Consider the following 20462-nt stretch of genomic DNA (forward strand, 5'->3'; position numbering starts at 1 on the left):
GTATATATACAACAATGTTCGATATATCAAGTTTCAAAAAGTTCTCTCACCCCACACTAAGTCATATTTAATGACGGTTGTACGATAAATGCTGTACCAAACTTCCCTCAACAGTTTTGTACCTTTGTATATATATATGTAATCCAACTGTTCGGAGTACAGTTAAACATTATATATATCGAGCTATATTCGTACCGAAAAATTATATATATCGAGCTATATTCGTACCGAAAAATTATATGTATAATTTTTCGGTACGAATATAGCTCCAGATACTTTTGTCATGCAATGAGAAAACATGCATGTTTGACACACACAGTTATTATATTTGTGAACAGTAATCCTTATACAACTATTGATATGTAAAGGGACCTTGAAAAGTAATGATACCAATGACATAGAGCTCACATTTACTGTCATTACATACACACCTACATACGCGCACACACATACATACATACATACATACATACATACATACATACATACATACATACATACATACATACATACATACATACATACAAACATAAACACACACACAAACACACACATACATACATACCTATGTGTGTGTGTGTGTGTGTGTGTGTGTGTGTGCGTGCGTGCGTGCGTGCGTGCGTGCGTGCGTGCGTGCGTGCGTGCGTGCGTGCGTGCGTGCGTGCGTGCGTGCGTGCGTGCGTGCGTGCGTGCATACTGATGAGGGCATAGTGTCGGAGATAAATATAATTTGATTTCTTAGATAGTCACTATTCTTTTCATTGGAATGTTAAGAAGGTATGCTATAATTTCAATATGTTTTTACAGTGCTTGATGTTAGCTGGAATTATTTTAATCCTCTTAAACCCCCAGAGAAGATAATCCTCTGAGGTAATTTTTGTCCGTATATATGTCACAAATTAGTCATAACTTATGAAAAACGTAATTATCTGTTTCGACAATTATGTACCGCATTATACGTGAGGTACCAAATTTGGTATCAAGGTTGCTTGGCGCAATCCACCAACGATTGCCGAGTTTAATGATCTTAGAATACTCTTCGTATAAGGTCAAAGAGAATATTTACGTTAGTGACAAAACCCTTTTTATTATAGATTTCTCATCCTTTCAATTTTGATCAAAACAGATATATTTCAGCAATAATTGATTGCAACAAATTTATTATACATTCTGATGCTCTTTGAAACTCAACAAGACATGCCCGAAGATACAGAATATTATTTGTGTATTCTTTGAATTATGATTTCATGCCGTGATCATGATTGATTTTGTTTTTGTTGTTGGGGCAAGGAGTTATTATCCCAGCAAAAGTTGTCAGTAAGTTGTTGTTAGTTCTTCATGACATATGAAAGGAATCCAGACAGTTACATTTATTCATTTATTTCATTAAATATACTTCTTCCTATGAAAGGAAATATTTTATGTTATATTAATGATCCATATGTTAATCATACATTGCTACAAATTTTGCATAAGTTAACATGGTTTGCATTTATTTATTATTATTTCTTTATCTGTGAGAAGTTCACAGAGATCGAGAATACACAATATCTAATAGTATGTGCAATGTAGGTAAAGAATATCCACGCCCCTCTTTTGATATAAATAAAAACATTGTATATAATGTTATGTATTAAGTATTATCCTTTCCCATGCATGGGAAATCTATGCTGCATTTGCTGACGACTGGTTTTTTTCCCTTTGACATTGCACAGGAGATCTGTCACTCATTTGTTGTATACGTATTTGAATTCTTCATCAAAATATAATGTATAAATACGATTGAATTGTCTCGTTTGTTTCAAGGAAACGGTCATGTGCTCCTTATCAAATTAAGTAAACCTCCAATGCAAATCGACATAATTTCAGGGTCCGGTTGCACAGAGCTCTCTTCGGTAACTCGTAACTCAATGTTATTGCAATGGACTCCTACCTAAGCTACTATTAGATGATAAATCAATTAACCTATTTGTCGAATAGACGTACCTAATGTAATCCATCATTTTTAACCCGAGGATGGATCTTTCAGTCATAAATTTCGATGTGTACAGTTGCTAGAGTATTATTCTAACAATACAGACATGACGCAAGCTGCACGTAAAATAATTGATAAAGGTAGTCCTTGCGGGTTCACATACCTACATGTACATCGCCCAGGACATTGTCATTATTTGCTTTACATACTCCGAGCAACGTTAACAAAATTGAAACTTGAATAATAATAAATAGATATAATGTATATGAACATGTACAAATCAGCTTGCACACAGACTACTGCAGAGTGACATGTCATCCATTTGCTAGTTTAGTTCAGTTTAAACATATTTTATTCACAGAACAAAATGAGAATTGTATTGGGGACAAGTTCTTGCAACTTAGTAAACCCCTCTCCGCATAAAATATGTACAAATATACAGTTGCAAAATAAATAAATGTGCTTCAGTCAGTAAAAGTCATACTTTCCACATTTCCACATCAATATATTTGTGTAAGTTTGTTACGTTATAATTGTTCCATTGTGTATATTAGTACCTACTTTACCAATTGAAATATGATTCCATTAGGTTAAATATGAACAATTATGATGAAAATCGTCAATAGGATATATTACAATTAAGTACAAAACACACAGAGTATTTCTCAAATAAATAAGAAAACTAAGTTCATTCTAATAATTAATCCTCTTCTGGACAACCATGGAAATGAAATTCCAATGCGTTTATATATACATATAATTATACAACAATGTACGATAACGACCTCAATCCTCCCCCCACACTCATACTTTGAAGACGATTGTACGATAAACCCTGTACCAACCAAGGATAGGTTCTAGTCATTTAACGCCTTTGACACTAAACTTATAAGGTTATTACAATTTACGTAAAAAGTTATTACATTTTACCGCAAGTTGAGATTATTACAATTTACGTCAATTTTTATTACAATTTGCGTATTACAATTTACGTCAACTTTTATTACAATTTACGTTGTTATTACAATTTACGTCAAAATTATTACAATTTGCTGCAAGTATTACAATTTACTTTTTTATTACAATTTACGTCGTAACAGGACGCGTGATTTGATATGGAAGGCTTAAGATGTTTACCACTTTGCTACAACCCACGAGCACGGGCATGGTGCTGAGCAACCTTGAAACAAAATTGGGATTTGAACACACGTTTTGGTACGCACATCTTAGCCTACTAGACCACCCGTGTCCCGTGCAGTAAGTAAGAAGTGGTGACGTTGTGTTGTATACATATATCATGTGATGTCTTAACAGGTAAAAACATCTGTCACTGTGATTTGCATGGGGTTTTCTGATTACTCTCTGTACCTCAACTGACTGAAAACCATGGCCTGTTTGTCCTTAATCCTTCATATTCTTGTTCCCACAGATATATTCAACAAGTTTGAATCTCCCGTTAAACATGGCCGCCTTGGCCATCATGGCGATTATTCGGCCATTTTGTTTCCAAATGTAAAGAATTTTAGTCCACGTGTAGACACAGGTGGGGTTCAACATACATTGTAATTTGTTGGGCGATATTTTAATTTTGACCTTGATTTGATCATTTTGTACCTTCGAACCAATGAAGCAGTTTACATGATGGTTCCCAACAATGATCACACGTGCATGTGTTCAAGAGGTGCCAATCCCATTTTCGATATGGCCGCTGTCTATGTCCATCGCTTAGTCATATTCGTTCAAAATTTCCTGAAATGCCGCGTCAGGAGTGAAGTCAGAAGTGGAGTTCAAGATATATGTTTATTTGGGATGTTTTATATTTTAACCTTGTTTTGGCCATTCTTTTAAGTTCCCTGGAAATGCATGTTTGTCTCTGAGGGTTGCATGTCCTAATGATGTCACTATATATTTTTCAAATTTTGAATTTATGAAGACCATATTTGAATATCAACGCTGCCAGCAAATTTTGTGAAGTGACTGGATATCCAGGTGAGCTACGGTGCCGTGGCACACTAGTTTTGCTTGATCTAATTCATTTTGAACCAGGCAAGTACATTATTTGTATCACAATTGCATATACTTATTATAAGGTAAACGATGAACTGTTTCTTTAAAACCTGAGAATGCTACGTTCCTGATGGGGTCTTGTATTGCTGTTCAGCGACTCTTTTAGGTGTTGAGGTGGTTTAACGTAGCATTCAAGATATATATAACGCTCGTACGTGCGTGGCTACTTGTACTAAAGCAGGTTTTATAGTGTTAGCCCACTTATATACCACGATGCAGTTTAACACGAATACTCCATTCAGACACGGAACACAAAATCCGAGTCGACCAGTTCTTGTTTTATCATCTACCACAATTTAACGTCGTTTTGAATGACGCGACCGGGGATCGAACCACCGAACTTCCGCTCTCCGGGCAGACGCTCTCTCTACTGGGCCACGAAGGTAGTCGACTTATTTAGAAGATAAGCTAATGAAGAGGTTCGGACACCGTTTTAATACCTATAGAACACGTCAGAAACCGAAAACGATAAAAACGTCTATAAAACGTCAAGTTTTGACATATATTTGCTGTATAAAATGTAGAAACCGCAAAACGTCATTTAGCAATGTTAAGGACGTAATATCAGACTCTCAAATTGCAAAACGGGTGGGTTTTCGAAAGAGGTGCTTCTGAATTTTTCTATTGCGGTAATGCAGCAAAATCATGGTCTAACGTAGATTTGTTGAATCATGTAAATAATTGATGCAACCGTATCTATCGCTTTAATATTGTTAATATTCAATACAACTGAATATATTACTTGAAAAATGTAAATAATTGATGCAACTAAATGTTTCGATTCAATGATGTAAATATTTAATACAAATGATTGTTTCGCTTCAATGATGTAAATAATTGATACAAATGAATGTTTGGCTTCAATAATGTAAATATTTGATGCAACTAAATGTTTCGCGTCAATGATAAATATTTGATACAAATGAATGTTTCGTTTTAATAATGTAAATATTTGATACAAATGAATGTTTCGTTTTAATAATGTAAATATTTGATACAAATGAATGTTTCACTTCAATGATGTAAATGTTTGATACAAATGAATGTTTCGCTTCAATGATGTAAATATTTGATACAACTAAATGTTTCGCTTAAATGATGTAAATATTTGATACAAATGAATGTTTCGCTTCAGTGATGTAAATATTTGATGCAACTAAATGTTTCGCTTCAATGATGTAAGTATTTGATACAAATGAATGTTTCCTTTCAATGGTGTAAATATTTGATAGAAAGGAATGTTTCGCTTCAATGATGTAAATATTTGATACAAATGACTGTTTCGCTTCAATGATGTAAATAATTGATGCTACTTAATGTTTCGCTTCAATGATGTAAATAATTGATGCAACTTAATGTTTCGCTTCAATGATGTAAATATTTGATATAACTAAATGTTTTGCTTTAATGATGTAACAAATAGTTCAAATGAATGTTTCGCTTCAATGATGTAAGTATTTGATACAAATGCCTGTTTCTCGTCAATGATGTAAATAATTGATACAACTGAATGTATCGCTTCAATGATGTAAATATTTGATACAAATGAATGTTTTCTTTCAATGGTGTAAATATTTGATAGAAAGGAATGTTTCGCTTTAATGATGTAAATATTTGATACAAATGAATGTTTCGCTTCAATGATGTAAATATTTGATATAACTAAATGTTTTGCTTTAATGATGTAATAAATAGTTCAAATGAATGTTTCGCTTCAATGATGTAAGTATTTGATACAAATGCCTGTTTTGCGTCAATGATGTAAATAATTGATACAACTGAATGTATCGCTTCAATGATGTAAATATTTGATACAAATGAATGTTTTCTTTCAATGGTGTAAATATTTGATAGAAAGGAATGTTTCGCTTCAATGATGTAAATATTTGATACAAATGAATGTTTCGCTTCAATGATGTAAATAATTGATGCCACTTAATGTTTCGCTTCAATGATGTAAATAATTGATGCAACTTAATGTTTCGCTTCAATGATGTAAATATTTGATATAACTAAATGTTTTGCTTTAATGATGTAATAAATAGTTCAAATGAATGTTTCGCTTCAATGACGTAAGTATTTGATACAAATGCCTGTTTCGCGTCAATGATGTAAATAATTGATACAACTGAATGTTTCGTTTCAATGATGTAAATATTTGATACAAATGAATGTTTCCTTTCAATGGTGTAAATATTTGATAGAAAGGAATGTTTCGCTTCAATGATGTAAATATTTGATACAAATGCCTGTTTCGTTTCAATGATGTAATTAATTGATACAAATGAATGTTTCGCTTCAATGATGTAAATATTTAATGCAACTAAATGTATCGCTTCAATGATGTAAATATTTGATACAAATAAATGTTTCGCTTCAATGATGTAATTAATTGATTCAAATGAATGTTTCGCTTCAATCATGTAAATATTTCATATAACTAAATGTTTTGCTTTAATGATGTAATAAATAGTTCAAATGAATGTTTCGCTTCAATGATGTAAATATTTTATACAACTGAATGTTTCGCTTCAATGGTGTAAATATTTGATACAACTAAATGTTTTGCTTCAATGATGTAAATATTTAATGCAACTAAATGTATCGCTTCAATGATGTAAATATTTGATACAAATGCCTGTTTCGCTTCAATGATGTAAATAATTGATACAACTGAATGTTTCGCTTCAATGGTGTAAATATTTGATAGAAAGAGATGTTTCGCTTCAATGATGTAAATATTGGATACAAATGAATGTCTCGTTTCAATGATGTAAATATTTGATACAAATGAATGTTTCCTCTCAATGGTGTAAATATTTGATAGAAAGGAATGTTTCGCTTCAATGATGTAAATATTTGATACAAATGAATGTTTCGTTTCAATGATGTAATTAATTGATAGAAAGGAATGTTTCGCTTCAATGATGTAAATATTTAATGAAACTAAATGTATCGCTTCAATGATGTAAATATTTGATACAAATAAATGTTTCGCTTCAATGATGTAATTAATTGATTCAAATGAATGTTTCGCTTCAATGATGTAAATATTTCATATAACTAAATGTTTTGCTTTAATGATGTAATAAATAGTTCAAATGAATGTTTCGCTTCAATGATGTAAATATTTGATACAAATGAATGTTTCGCTTCAATGATGTAAATATTTGATACAACTAAATGTTTTGCTTCAATGATGTAAATATTTAATGCAACTAAATGTATCGCTTCAATGATGTAAATATTTGATACAAATGCCTGTTTCGCTTCAATGATGTAAATAATTGATACAACTGAATGTTTCGCTTCAATGGTGTAAATATTTGATAGAAAGAGATGTTTCGCTTCAATGATGTAAATATTGGATGCAAATGAATGTTTCGTTTCAATGATGTAAATATTGGATACAACTAAATGTTTTGCTTTAATGATGTAATAAATAGTTGAAATGAATGTTTCACTTCAATGATGTAAGTATTTGATACAAATGCCTGTTTCGCTTCAATGATGTAAATAATTGATGCAACTGAATGCTTCGCTTCAATGATGTAAATATTTGATACAAATGAATGTTTCGTTTCAATGGTGTAAATATTTGATAGAAAGGAATGTTTCGCTTCAATGATGTAAATATTGGATACAAATGAATGTTTCGTTTCAATGATGTAAATATTTGATAGAAAGGAATGTTTCGCTTCAATGATGTAAATATTTGATAGAAAGAAATGTTTCGATTCAATGATGTAAATATTGGATACAGATGAATGTTTCGTTTCACTGGTTTGGGGTGTGAACTGTCTGCAGAACGTTCAAGAAACCGAAGATAAATGACATGATGATGGTGAAATATGTTATTTAAAGAAGTTTTCTTAGAATAGTAGAAACGGCAGCATTGTCGTCGAAGGTGACATGAGGTTAAATGGGGTTTAACGTCGCGTTTTAGATTTTGGCACTTACGCAGCGATGTGTATGTGTCACACCCAATCGGGCCGTCGGATAGCCTTGTGGTTAAAGCGTTCGCTCGTCACGCCGAACACTCGGGTTCGATTCCCGACATGTATGAAGCCCATTTCTGGTGTCCCCCGCCGTGATATTGCTGGAATATTGCTAAAAGCAGCGTAAAACAATACTAACTCACCCACACCCAATCTGTGCTACTGCCCTTTGCGTTCATTGGGCAGACCGATTGCTCAATGCACGCAATGTGAAAACAATTACCTGCTCATTGCATGCACTGGGCAGCAATTGTGAATGAAAAATAATTCTCCAGATAGTTTTAAAATAACTCGGTGAATAGATCCTTATAAATTAAATTTGTCCTTTCAACCTCTGTGAATAAGATTTTAAAACTCATACACGACACAGTCCATTGCATACCGAATTGACAGGTGCACAGATTCGGTGTAACACATGCACGTGTGTGTGTGCGTGCGTGCGTGCGTGCGTGCGTGCGTGCGTGCGTGTGTGTGTGTGTGCGTGCGTGCGTGTGTGTGTGTGTCTGCGTGCGTGCGTGTGCGTGTGCGTGTGCGTGTGTGTGTCTGCTTGTACTAGCCCGGACTTATGCTGAGTTTATAGTGCTAGCCCACTGACTCCGAGCCGACCAGTCCTTGTTGAGCACGTAATGCCGAGCTAAATAATCGAATCTGGACCAAACAATCCAGTGACAGATATCATGAGCGTCGATCTAAGCAAATGAGATACGATGACATGTAACAGCCAAGTCAGCAAGCCCGACCACCCGATTCCTTAGTCGCCTCTTACGACAAGCATGGGGTTGCTGGGGACCTACTTTAACCCTGGTATTCAAGGAATATTTGGGGGCGGTCGAGTAGCCTAGTGGTTAAAGCGTTGGCTCGTCACGCCGAAGACCCGGGTTCGATTCCCGACTTGGGTACAATGGTTGAAGCCCATTTCTGGTGTCCCCCGCCGTGATCTTGCTGGAATATTGCTAAAAGCGGCGTAAAACCATACTCATTCATTCATTCAAGGAATATTAAAAGATATAATGCCATTAAACACACTTCTAAGAAATGCATTAATTATTTCATATTATGAATAAATAAAATATGTCTGTGCAATACACATTTATATGTCTGTTTTTTGTTTGTTGTTTAACGCCGCACTCAGTAATATTTCAGCTATATACGGCGGTCTGTAAATAATCGAGTCTGGACCTGACAATCCATGAGCATCGATCCACGCAATTGGGATACGATGACATGTATCAACCAAGTCAGCGAGCCTGACCATCCGCTCCGTACCATTAGTCGCCTTTTACGGCAAGCATGGGTTGCTGAAGACCTATTCTACCCAGGATCTTCACGGGTCACATTTACATATGGAACTGTTTGTACGTATACTGTAAAAATCACTTTGTTTCAAACTACTCACATGCAACAGCTGAGATGAACAGGACAATTAGTGTTTGCATAATCTGCAAAATAACGTATAAGTTTCTTGAACATACGATACACAAATGAAAATATTTAAGAATTAAACTACGCTTCATATGTGTCCACAGACCTTAACTCTACAGGTTCATTCCCGTGTGAACCCACACAAAGGGACGGTCGATTCTTACATGTATCTAATAGCAACACAGGTAACATTATACAAATTTGCAATAAATAAACAGAACACTCTTTTTTAAACATTTTAAACTGAAAGTTTTATACACTGCACAGTTTCATAAACTTCATTTCCCCCCGAATTAAAAAACACACAACGTCAACGCCAGAGAACACTCAGCCCCGACCACCCGACGACATACACCCCAGCGGGCTCAGAGTGAGAGAGTGAGTGTGTTGGGTTTAACGCCGCTTTTAACAGTATTCCAGTTATATCACGGCGTGTCAGCTTGATGTGGGAGGAAAGCCCGAAGTGATGCAGGTCTCAGACGTTTACCACTTCGGTGAAACCCACGAGCACGGGTATGGTGCTGACAAACCTAGAAACATAATCGGGGCGAGCCGGGATTCGAACCCACAATCATAGGTTTCTGGCGTGCCCAAGGGACGCAACTCTGCACAGCGAATCGCGGCGCCTTAGACGACTGTGCCACCTGTGCCCCCTCAGCGGGCTCAGAAGGCAAACCAGCAGGGGGAGACAACTGCAATGATGAAATGAATATATTTCTCACTGACACAACACATCTGGAATATGTCAGATGCATAAATAATAAATAGATGATAATTCATGTTTGTGTTCGATTGGGTTGAGATCTGGTGATCTCGAAGGCCAGGGCAAGACATTGATGTTGACATTATGGAGGTAGTCTACCGTGACACGAGTAATGTGCGGTGGGGCATTGTACTGTTGAAACAGCTCCCTCTGGCGGTCAATGATTGGAATAAGGTGAGGATGAAGAATTTGATTCTTGTAGCGATTTGCTGTCAAATTTCCTTGAACCACAACCAAGTCAGATCTCATAATGTACGATATGAACCCCACACCATGACACTACCGCCACCGACATTGTCGAATTCACGTACACAATGTGGGGCAATACGCTCATTTCAACGAGATAAACACGTTGCCTTCCATTTCGCCGGTGAAGAAGAAATCGTGATTCATCGATAAACCACACTCGTCTCAAATTCCTCAAATTCCAAGTCAAGCGTCGCTGTCGATGATCTGTTGCACAACAGTGACGATAACTGAAGATGGGTCCTGACAGTCTTGGCCGATATCCTCCTCAAACCAGAGATGCGTCCTGCAGTCTTCGTAGCTGTTGCATTGCGATGACGTAGGTGGAACAGTCGAATGTCGCAATCCTGTGCAGGGGTGGTTACTCTTGGTCGGACGGTTCTCGGACGATCTGCAGTGGAATTAATCGGTTTATCGATCTCAAAGGCGGCAAATGGTGCTGTGGTGGACGCTGAAGTGGTGTGCAACAGAAGACCGCGATTCCTCTCTTTGGATACGTCCTATGGCAATGTTCCGATAGGCAGCGCGGAATCGCGGCATTTCCGAACTTGAAAAATGTTGACAATTGAATGACAAATCATCGGCTTTTGCTTGCCTTTTTGTAGCCACTGCCACAAGTTACGAATGCCATAACCTGCACGTGCATTTTGCTTTAGTGTTTTCCTCCATGACATTTTTTAACAAGTGTGAAAACAATGCCTGTTTAAGACATTGCCAATCGACAATAGCTGCGTGTTGACGCACCGTTTGTCGAATATCAGGCCACCAACATTTTCCAATAACACATATTCAATTTATACACCGGATTTTTTTGTGTGGTCAGGTTCAATGAACTACATATTACCCGTACGTTTCCTTTTTGAACAGCCTACGTATGGAGACAAGTCTCAGAAAGTTTGGAAGCATTTAAGTTCAGAGGGGTAAGGATTTGAAGACATGGACACACAAAAAAACTCACACAGACAATCTTGAATCCAAAATGGCGGTCAAACCTCGTGACCGATGGCCAAAGTCAATGAACAAAAAAGTTCAAGCATCTAAAGCAGCAGACACAAAACAGGACAAGCTGTTGAGGAGCAATAGGGCAAAACATGTCTTCAATAATTACTTGTTCTTTAGTTATCTGCTCTTGGTCAATGGGCCATGTGAAGTGATGCAGATCTCAGACGTTTACCACTTTGGTGTAACCCACGAGCACAGGTATGTTGTTGATAAACCTAGAAGCATAATCAGGGGGAGCTGGGATTCGATCTGGCGCGCCCATGGAACGCAACTCTTCACAGCGAAGAGACGCCTAGGGTACGAGTGCCCCCAGTCTGATAAGGATACTGCTTTTCGCTTACTCACCAGCACAAGCGCCCGAGATGTCAACTTTACTACATACATTGTCAACTCTTATTTACAGGGCATTCCTTTTCTTTCCAAAAGTTCTCAATCGTATTTCTGTGCAGCTAATATGAAAGAAAGAGAACACATTACATACACAACGTCGGTTACGAATTTCACAAGGAGTCCATTAATCTTGGGATATATGGATTTAGTGTTTATTGTCAAAGGAAACGTACAAACATATGGTTTAAATATGTCTTTATTTCGTCTTGAAATTGGGATTGGTAAAACAAGGCGATTTTTTTTTAATTCCTCTTCTGTATAAAAATCAAGTAACAAGAGATAGTCAAGGTGTATATAATTACACATGTTCCTTGGAGATCAGTTATGAAGTACAACAGTGTCGAGTTTGATGGTCAGAATGATGCAATTATACGTAGCGATTATACATAATATTAGTTACTACAAAAGGTGCATAAGATTCCGGTATATATAATATGTGAGTATTATATGTAAAGTACTGTAATAAAATCATATTCTTTTGTGTAATGTAGTAAATTGCTTTTAATTTGATCATAGTTGCAAAAAAGAAGAAGTGTTGCGGGGATACAAGGACAAACTGGGCTGTCAGTTATCAATCTGTCGAATTAATATCCGTTTAAAGTCATTACATCCAAGTTTCAGGCGGCAGTGGATAATTTAACAGAATCTGGTTCCCAAATTTGTATTACAATTTTTTTTTTGATTGTAAGTGCATGATAATCCATTTCGAAATATGAGCCAGTAAATTATTTTTTTTCAGATAGGTTATTCAATAATAGAGTTTCTAAGGCTGTAAACACTGTGAACGTTAACTGGGTCAGGCATAAGGTTGCAGAAACAAGCTGGTGCTAAATTATTTACCATTTGTAGGATAAAAATTGATTCTTGCGCCTTAGCGATAATGATTTTTGATTTGTTAAGGTAAACATTTTTTCTGTGGCTTGTGTCCCGTGTTGGACCACATAGTTGGTTCTTGGAGCATCTTGGTTAAATCTTTCAATTATCACTTCTTGATCTTGAGAAAAATTAATCCAAAGTATACGACAAAAATCGAATATTGGTAAGATGAATTATTTGTACATCAGTTCAAGACTTTTCCTGGAGGGGGTATTTTTAAACGCTTAAAACAGTTTATCAGCCTTTAAATACAGTAGTATCAACATGAAAATGCCGGTGGCTATCACGCTGGAGAACTACGCCTAAATGTTTATGTATTTCAACTTCTTTCATAATGATTCCATCTATTTCGAGATTTAGTCTTGTTATTGGTACAGTTTAACGGAAGAATGAGATACTTTCAGTTTTCTCGGGGTTAAACTTCACTTCCACATTTTCGCCAAGTATGAGATTGCAATCAGGTCATTGTTTAATGCTGAAGCTGCGGTGTCTGGGTTTTCACAAAGATGTAGAAAGACGTATCGTCAGCAACAAGTTTTATATTACTATTTACAGGATCAACTTAATCATTGATGTAAATCAAGGACAGCAGCGGGCCAAGTGCAGACCCTTTCGATACTCAAGCCAGTACAAAGTTAAATTTTGATTTATATCCTTTAATAATCTTTGTTTCTTTGTCAATTACAAAACCTTCAGACCATTTTAATAATGTTCCTATAATACCATATGTATCTAGCTTCTTTACCATTCCACGGTACCAGACCTTATCAAAACCTTTACTTCGATCACAACAAACTGCCCTAACCTCCTTTCCATCATCAACAGTTTCAAAAATAGTCATACAAATAGGTCAATGGTAAGTCATTGAATCACAAGGAATAAACTCAGACTTGAGATTACTTCATTTTCTCAAAGAAAGTTTAATACATATTGAAATACACCTTATCTTGTACTGCGGCTAAGCAGCGTGTGAGTGCAATACGTCTATCATTAGAACATTCGTTTATACTTACCCTTCTTATGAACAGGAGTTATACATGTATTCTTCCAGGTTGTGTGACTGTAATGATATGTTGACAAGTGTAGTTAGAGGTCTTGATAAAATTATACTTCTAACTGATTGTTTGATGATGCTGTTCCTTATACCAGCAGGTCCAACCGCCCGAGTTGTATCAACCGAAAGTAAGATGTCCTGTACTTCTTCATGATGAAAGGTAAAACTATCCAATATGGTGTTACATTTGAGGCTTAAATTTAAAATTAATTTATCAGGATCATTTACAGTAGATTATTGCGAAAAAAAAATCATTATAACATTTGCAATGACTTCATTATCATCGAGTGTTTTACCTTGATACAGAATTGGGGGCGGTCGGGTAGCCTAGTGGTTAAAGCGTTCGCTCGTCACGCCGAAGACCCGGGTTCGATTCCCGACATCGGTACAATGTGTGAAGCCCATTTCTGGTGTCCCCCGCCGTGATATTGCTGGAATATTGCTAAAAGCGGCGTAAAACACTACTCACTCACTCACTCACTGATACAGAATTGTAGGATATATTGTATTGTGATGTTTTTCATTTTGATGATATTTAACAAGTTTTCACCACAATTTTGTCCCTGGGGTTTTGTTTATTTTGTCGTCAGTTTTGTTTTATATATAATTCTCTTTAGCCAGGCGAACAGAGGCAATCACTTCGTTTCTTAAATGGCGGAATTTTGCCCAAAGTTGTGTGTTTCTTTGCTTTGCAATTCCATGTTGTCGGTTTCTTTGCCGAATAAGTTTATGTAGACCACCGTGGAACCATTGATGTTTTTGTTTGCTTGTTGTTTAACGCTGCACTTGGCAATATTCCAGCTATATGATGGCGGTCGTAATTGTTGACTGGTCCTGAAGACCCCTGCATGCCCGTCCCTGCACAGATCTAGTTGTACCTGGACAAATTACTCAAACTGTGGCGATAGCATCCGCCACTCGATGTTTGTTTCTTTGTTGTTTAACGCCGCACTCAGCAATATGCCAGCCATATCACGGCGGTATGTCAATAATCGAGTCTGAACCAGACAATTCAGTGATTGACATCATGAGCATCGATCCATGCAATTAGGATACGATGACATGCATCAACCAAGTCAGCGAACCTGACCACCCGAACCCGTTAGTCGCCTCTTACATCAAGGACAGTCGCCATGGAGGATACTTTTGTGTTTTAAGTACTTCACGATTTGGGATACAGTGATTATAAATTTCCTTAAAAGTTTCTTTACAAATTTCAATAGGTGAGTCAATATCATTAGTCAAGATACGGTTCCAATAAAGTCATTCAGTGAGGTTACAAGGCCATCGATATCCATCATTGACTATTGATATATCCTCCTTAAGTTTGTCTTATCTGTTGGTTTGCTTGCCTCCAAACTGACACACAATTAGCAGTAGTCGCTGCAGATAGGGCCTGACTCACCCGTCATATACACTCTGTCAGTACAATGTCAAGTAACAATGAAGCTGATAGCCTTTATTTGTGTTCGCATTAGTTCCTTTATTGAGCAAACATACAACCAAACGACCGCTTCGCACTTGCAAAACTTGACTTGGCGCCAATCGTTTGCGACACATCGGTGCTTATTTGCAATGTGTATAACAATACCCTCCTGTTTGTATCTAGCTCGTGTTTCCTCTGCAATTAGCCAGAGTACAATAGAAGGATCTGGCTCCACGTTAATCAATCAGTCGTTATTACAGCTCACCTGATCAGCTATACTTTTTATAACAGAACTGCTGCAGGGATAAATCCGACGGTTACCTTGGTTTGTTGTTAAAGTTGCAGAAATTCGAATTCCATTTTCGTTGGATACAGACAGCTTGTTATAGATAATGCTTCAGTTTGATTGGCTGTTTGATACACAGCGAAGGAAGTCATAAGGATTGTTGATTGTTGTAATCCACAGCAACACGTAGGGTCCCTGCTCTTGCTTCAATGTAGTACAGCGTGATGAACGCCCTAGAGCCACTGGCATGCTTCAAGGTAAAAGACCTAGTACATGTAGCCAATATGTTCAATGTGTGTCAGTCTGTGATTTGTTCCGGGGTAAAATAGGTCTTCAGCAACCCATACTTGCCGTTAAAGGCGAATATATTTGTCAAGAGGCGACTAACGGGATCGGGTGGTCAGGCTCGTTGACTTGGTTAATGCATGTCATCGATCCCAATTGCGTGGAACGATGCTTTTAATATGAATCACTGGAGTGTCTGGTTCAGACTCGATTATTTACAGAACGCAGTCATAAGGCTGGAATATTGCTGAGTGCGGCGTTAAACAACAAACAAACAAAGTCTGTGATTTGCAGACTTTGGAACAGGTTTCTGCAGGCACAAAAGGTTAATGGTCGGACCGTCACAGAGCGCCCTAGGTCAATAACACAATCCAGGATCGAATAAACAGCCAGTCATATCGATATTCACTTGCGCCAGGACACAGGCTTAATGTTGCTGACCAGACACCATCTGCATCCCCGGCGACCACGTGTTGTACCACCGATAAGACGTCGACACATCATAGCCAGACGCCAAAAAGTAGAGCGTGGAAGCAGATCGTGTCGAGGGTAGGACATTGTCCATGGAAGTGTCACTGGATAGTGCCACAGAGACAACATACGTACCATCCTTGTCCACGTTTTGTCTTTCAAGACGATAATGCTCTTGTCATCGTACTTAACTGATCATCTCCAGCAGAATAAACAACCACAGAAAGCAATGGCAAGTCCTGAGACAAGACCTTATAATAAGGAGCACGTCTTGGACATGATCGAGAGACGTGTACGCCGACGTCAAAGGCAACCCGCTACGGGAGCCGCAGAACCAGGTCGCACAAAGCGATCTTTGCGCTAAGATGATCTTAACTCCCATACTTTAACATTGGCTTACATTAGTCTTAGCGCTAAGATGATCGTAACTCCCATACTTTAACAATAGCTTACATTAGTCTTAGCGCTATAAGATGATCGTAACTCCCATACTTTAACATAGGCTTACAACAATCGTAGCACTAAAATCGCTTTGTGCAAGTGGGCCCAAGTGCTGCAAGAAGGGTGGATAAAACTCTCTCAAATTGTCATTGGGAGATTGACCCGAACCGCCCGTATAAACGAATGTTTGACCAATCGCGTGGACATGACCAACTGTTGATCAAGGCATCTCAAACGTTCATTTTCTACAGCACACCGTCGCCTTTCTTGATTGTTTGCATTCTTGTATTACACCGCCAGCACGTTCTGTTGATTGTCATGTTCCATCTCGTCCATCCGTTAACTGATCCATCTATCCATCCACTACTATTACGCGATGCCTCTTTTTTTCTGTTGTAATCAACTCTTATTTTTGAATACCCCTACTTTAATTGGTGAGTATATGATAAGAGTTAGAAACGAAAAACATGTCTTCGATACTTACAAATGATGATTTAGGGTGAATCGTTCTTGTATTAAGCACTATCAATGCCTACTGAAATACTTCACAAAGGCACACTTGATTAAATAAATGAGTGAGTGAGTATGGTTTTACGTCGCTTTTAGCAATATTCCAGCAATATCACGACGGGGGACACCAGAAATGGGCGTCACACATTGTACCCATGTCTGGAATCGAACCCAGGTGTTCGAGTGGATGCTATAACCACTAGGCTACCCCACCGCCCCCACATTTGTTTAAGGAGCATGTGACGGTAAAAAAGTTTGAAATGACTAAGAAGATGTTACATGCTTCCTCAACGTATTTCTGTCCACGTTCTAATGGTTACAAAAATAGAAGGATCCGATAATGGTTGAGGAACGCTAAACAGATGGAGGAGTGTCGTTTCACAGAATGTATTCCACATAACCAATACAAATAACCGCAGACCACCCATCACATCAAAGAGTGTTATTGAAAAATACCACACGAGCAGGAACTACCAACATGGCATTGCCTTAAGGCGTAGAATCATCACACGAGGGCACTTTTATTATCGCTTGGTTTATGGATTTTCTTCTCAGAAAATAAAACGCAGTCGGTGGTAGAAACAAATCAATTTATATTCTCTTTTGTGAAAAGAGATGGTCGGTAGGTATTGAAAAACATATTGTACACCAATACTGACTGAACAGAAATCGGTGTTGACGCTTCAGAGGCGATCCCATCATGCCTCCCACCGGAAGTACCACACTTGCTACACACGACATCATATAGGCTAGATCAGCATGCAGTATGAGATTCAGGCCCCTCCGATGAGTTTCCGAAATTTAAATGTCGGTGTGGATTTCCCTGGGGAACGGATAGAGACTTAAAGGGGAGAAATACTTTCTTGTGTATAGTGCGTACTCCCCCACCTACCCCGTGTAGAGGGAGAAGGCATTATACAGTAAACTACGGTTACAACGAACTCAAAAAGACCACTCATTTTAGTTCGTAATAACCATAGTTCGTTATAAGCGTATATACAGCATATATACAACAGATACCTGGGACTAAAATATAAGTTCGGTCTAAGTGTTCGTTATAAACGTAGTTTACTGTATTCGACTACAATGTGTTTTCCCACAAGTCAACGTAATCCTGTTATTACACTATCTGGTTATAAAGAGTGTTCATTGTTTACCAAGAATTATTTTTGTAATCTATTTTATGAATTTTATTCAAAGTATGAACTGATCGGCAGATCGCAACAGGTCACTGTTTTGCACAATGATCAGATTACCGCTATTGACGCCTTGAAACAAACCTTAGTTGAGAGAGGATTGATACATATATAACACATACCATACCCTTCCTCGTTAAAAGTAATATTTGTTGTTGCTGAACAATTATATGTCGACATATCGTTTTCGCGATCGAAAGTCCGTAGACCGTAGAAAGTTTACGTAGACCATTTCGGAACCACGGATGCTTTTGTTTGTTTGTTGTGTAACGCCGAACTAAGCAATATCCCAGCTATAAATATGACGAAGAAAGACGAGTTCTATGGATGAACAACTTCTTTATTCCAATTAGTGCGACATTTCGGTGTAGATCCTAACACCTTTATCAAGCAAGTGATATCACTTATAACACGATTTAAGAATATAATTACTTTTTAAATAATAATTTCAGAAACAATTTCGTCCGATCATTGCATCAAAATTCTTTAAAGTCATCTTGTTAATTATTTCTTAACGGAATCATTGGTAGATCTGGGAGGAAATGTATGTCACTCTGATCGCTATTTCTGGCTTTGTCTTCGAGAAAGAAAACACGCCAATGGTAATCTAAACATATAAAACAATAGATAGCAGAACCATCACCTGAAGCGATACGTTGTGCACGTTGAATGGGTCGTGGAGTATAGCTGTTGTCAGGACAATTATTGAAACAATTTGTGATATATTATATTGCTAAATGGGACTCAGTATTAATAAACAAACTTTTCATTGAAAATAATATTTATGCTTCATTGAAGATTATGGTCTGTGGATCCATAATTAACCAAGGCATTTCATCTGTACAAATATTAATAAATTACATTGTTGATGCCAAATGTTTTTTTTATTATGTTCAGGGAAAGAAAGCAGATGACTGCAATCATGATTTATCGAATATTATGATTTATCTGATTATATTAATTATGCACGCCGTGCTTATGTGCTGATTTTGGTTTGTTGTCCAATCCTGATTCTCACATTGGTGAGATCCCCCCTCTTTCCTGGTAAATTACTCCATATACGTGCGACTATGCTTGTAGGAGACGGGATCGGGTGGTCAGGCTCGCTGACTTGGTTGATGGATGTCATCGTATCCCAATTGCGTGGATCGATGCTCATGATGTCAATCACTGGATTGTATGGTTCAGACTGGATTATTTACAGACCGCCGTCATATAGCTAGAATATTGCTGAGTGTGGCGTTAAACAACAAACACGCAAAACAAAAAAAAACCATCTGAAGATCAGTTCGAACGGCAACCTCGTTGTCATTCCTCATCAATCTTTATCAACAAAATGGTGAGGTGCATCTTCAAGACATCATCAAAGACACCTGTCGGCACTTTGTAGCATCGCATCTAATGACTTGAACTCTCTTTGTGTTGACGATTATGAAAAGGGTTTTGTCACTTTCAATTTTATGTTATATTTGTTTACAACAGAAATCAACTGATTATGGCCAGTGACGTCACGTCTTGATCAAAATCAAATGTTGACACTGGAACTATTTTTTATCTTACTTCGACTTGACCTACTTCACTTGAGAAAATCAAATTCAAGTTATAATTGATTTTCTAAAACCAATAATGGCAGCATTTTGTGACATATGTCAACTTTGCATAAATTTTGCAGTCTCAGAAAAAAACCAAGTTCAATTCTGTCAAACCTTTTACTTTTCAACTTTGTACACCACTACCTGACACGACAAACTTATTTTTGTTTGTTTGTTGTTTAACGCCGCTTTCAGCAATACTCCAGCTAAGTAATATAGGGAATGCAGCACTGCCACCTAAACCAGAATCATACCCTAACAATGCGACTACAGAGGTAATTTTTTATGCAAATTATGCGATGGGATCCAATGATCGTCATGGATCAAGATGCATATCGACGAAACAATTTATTCTTAATCTGCAACCAGTTCTTTGGTTTTGGCACGAATACTAGGTGCGCTTGTTGTCTCCCCTGTTCTATGAACTTTTTTTCTCGTCTTCACTTACGCCACTGGTCTTAC

The 20462-nt window shown here is 37.3% G+C and overlaps 1 protein-coding gene across 1 annotated transcript in view; it reads right to left on the bottom strand.

The window, feature by feature from the left end:
- Nucleotides 1-20462, bottom strand: part of LOC124127083 (mucin-5AC-like) — a 44389-nt gene that overhangs the window by 16839 nt on the left and 7088 nt on the right. Inside the window, exon 2 of the mRNA XM_048380462.1 lies at nucleotides 9437-9479. Coding sequence (XP_048236419.1) covers nucleotides 9437-9476 — 40 coding nt within the window. The 5' untranslated portion in view covers nucleotides 9477-9479. The remainder of the gene's footprint in view (nucleotides 1-9436; nucleotides 9480-20462) is intronic.

This window comes from Haliotis rufescens, unplaced genomic scaffold (assembly GCF_023055435.1).
Source record: "Haliotis rufescens isolate VD_foot unplaced genomic scaffold, xgHalRufe1.0.p SCAF_30, whole genome shotgun sequence".
Lineage (NCBI taxonomy): Eukaryota > Metazoa > Mollusca > Gastropoda > Lepetellida > Haliotidae > Haliotis > Haliotis rufescens.